Genomic DNA, 1,862 nt, shown 5'->3' on the forward strand with positions numbered 1-1,862 from the left:
CCGACACGCTGGCTTGGATTGCGCTGCCCGGTGACCTCCTTGTCCGCGCGCTCAAGTGCCTCATCGTGCCGCTTGTGTTTGTACCATGACGGTCTCGATCGCCGAAGTCATCGAACTCAAGCGCACGTCGCTTCTGACGTGGCGCACGGTTGGCGTCTTTCTCCTCACATCGATTCTCGCCGCGTGCGAAGGCCTCGGTGCGGCGCTCGTCTACCGGAGTCTCCTCACGACCCGCGCCACCGCCACCGCCACCGCGATAAGCACCGGTCCCATCGTGGCCTTCCAGTGTGCCAACGGACGCTTCCTCCACACGTATGAGAACGGGTCGGTCGCGTGCTCTGCCGCACAGAACGCGACCACTAGCGAAACCTTTACCATGCTCGACGTCAACGGCGCGCTCCACATAGCTACGCCGCTCTCGGCAACGACGCTGTCGCTGACGCAGCAAGCCATTGCAATCATCAACCAAGCCGTCCCCGACAACATTTTTCAAGCCCTAAGTGACGGCACGCTCCTCAGTGTGATTGCGTTTGCACTCCCGCTCGGTGTCGCCGTCGCACGGTCGCACCACAGCAGCATGCCCGGCCCGAACGAGCTCCTCGCGCTCTTCCGCCAAGCGCGCAACGCGCTTCTGTTGCTCGTCACCGGCACCCTTCGCTTTACGCCGATCGCCGTTCTCTTCCTCTTGACGAATGCGATGGCCACGTATACAAAAGCGTCATCGTCGTTTGCATCCCACGCCGGCTACGTGGTGCTCTGCTTCTTCAGCGTCGTGCTCATGCATGTCGGCCTCGTCCTCCCTTGCGTCCTCTACCTCTTGATCCGCGTCAACCCATATGCGTACATGAGGCAGCTCGTACCCGCGTACGTCTTTGCGTTCGGCTGCTCGTCGTCGATGGCGACGCTCCCTGTTGCGGTCACCGTCATCCACCAAACGCGCAAGGTGACGCGGTCGACCGCGCAGCTCATCATGTGCTTGGGCACACCCACCAATATGAACGCCGCGGGCCTCTACCACCCGCTCATGGTCGTCTTCATGGTGTACATGGAAGGCATGCTGAGCGAGCTCACGACACCGAAGCTCGTGATTCTCTTCTGCATCAGTCTCGTCGGCTCGATGGGCACCGCACCGGTGCCCAACGCCGGCTTGATCATGCTCTTGACCGTGTGGAAGACGGTGTTTCCGACCGCGCCGCTCCCGCATTCGTTTGTGTATGTGGTCGCAATGGACTTTCTCCTCGGCCGTATCCGCGTCATGGTCAACGTCAACGGCAACATGATGGCGACGCGCATCTTGGCCCATGGCCTCGACGAGCACTCGACGGACGAAGAAAACAACTACGCGTAAAATACTCTGTGGTCGTCGCGTAGTGCAGTACAGTAGAACGTAGTACCCATATCAATGTAGTCTAGCATCCATCCGTGTTGATGTACATCTTGGCACCAAGCCAACTTTGCGGCGCGTCGCGCGAGTGTATGCCATCCAACAAAGTGGTGCGCGTCTTCCTTGACCTGCCCCGATATCCGCACGCGTCGTAAGGGAGCCACCGCTGGCTCGCAGCAGGGACACCTTGCCGCCACGTCAACGCACACAACTGCATCCGGCGCCCACATGCGATCGATCGACGACCGTCCCATTCTCTCATCCTGACGCACCACCGAGCGGTCAAATCTGTCTGCCTCGATTCAAATTGAAAGGCGCAACAAATGATCCATGCGCGCAGTGGGTTACGATCTACTAGTACGTACTCGTACAGCCTTTAGGAGCCCATACTCATGCTGCGGAGCGCGATGGCGGCCGACGTGGTCTCTTTGAAGAAGGCCGCGTCGAGGGTGGCGAGGACGCCATTTGCATTGCCGTG

General features: G+C 60.0%; 1 protein-coding gene across 1 annotated transcript; it reads left to right on the top strand.

Annotated features, from left to right (window-relative positions):
* Window positions 1-85: 85 nt before the first annotated feature.
* Window positions 86-1,348, top strand: SPRG_14972 (hypothetical protein; the record flags this gene model as incomplete). The annotated part of the gene is made up of 1 exon (XM_012354098.1): window positions 86-1,348. One exon carries the CDS (start codon window positions 86-88, stop codon window positions 1,346-1,348), a length of 1,263 nt encoding a protein of 420 aa, XP_012209488.1.
* Between the last annotated feature and the right edge of the window lie 514 nt (window positions 1,349-1,862).

This window comes from Saprolegnia parasitica, assembly GCF_000151545.1.
Source record: "Saprolegnia parasitica CBS 223.65 unplaced genomic scaffold supercont2.146, whole genome shotgun sequence".
Classification (NCBI taxonomy): Eukaryota; Oomycota; class Saprolegniomycetes; order Saprolegniales; family Saprolegniaceae; genus Saprolegnia; species Saprolegnia parasitica.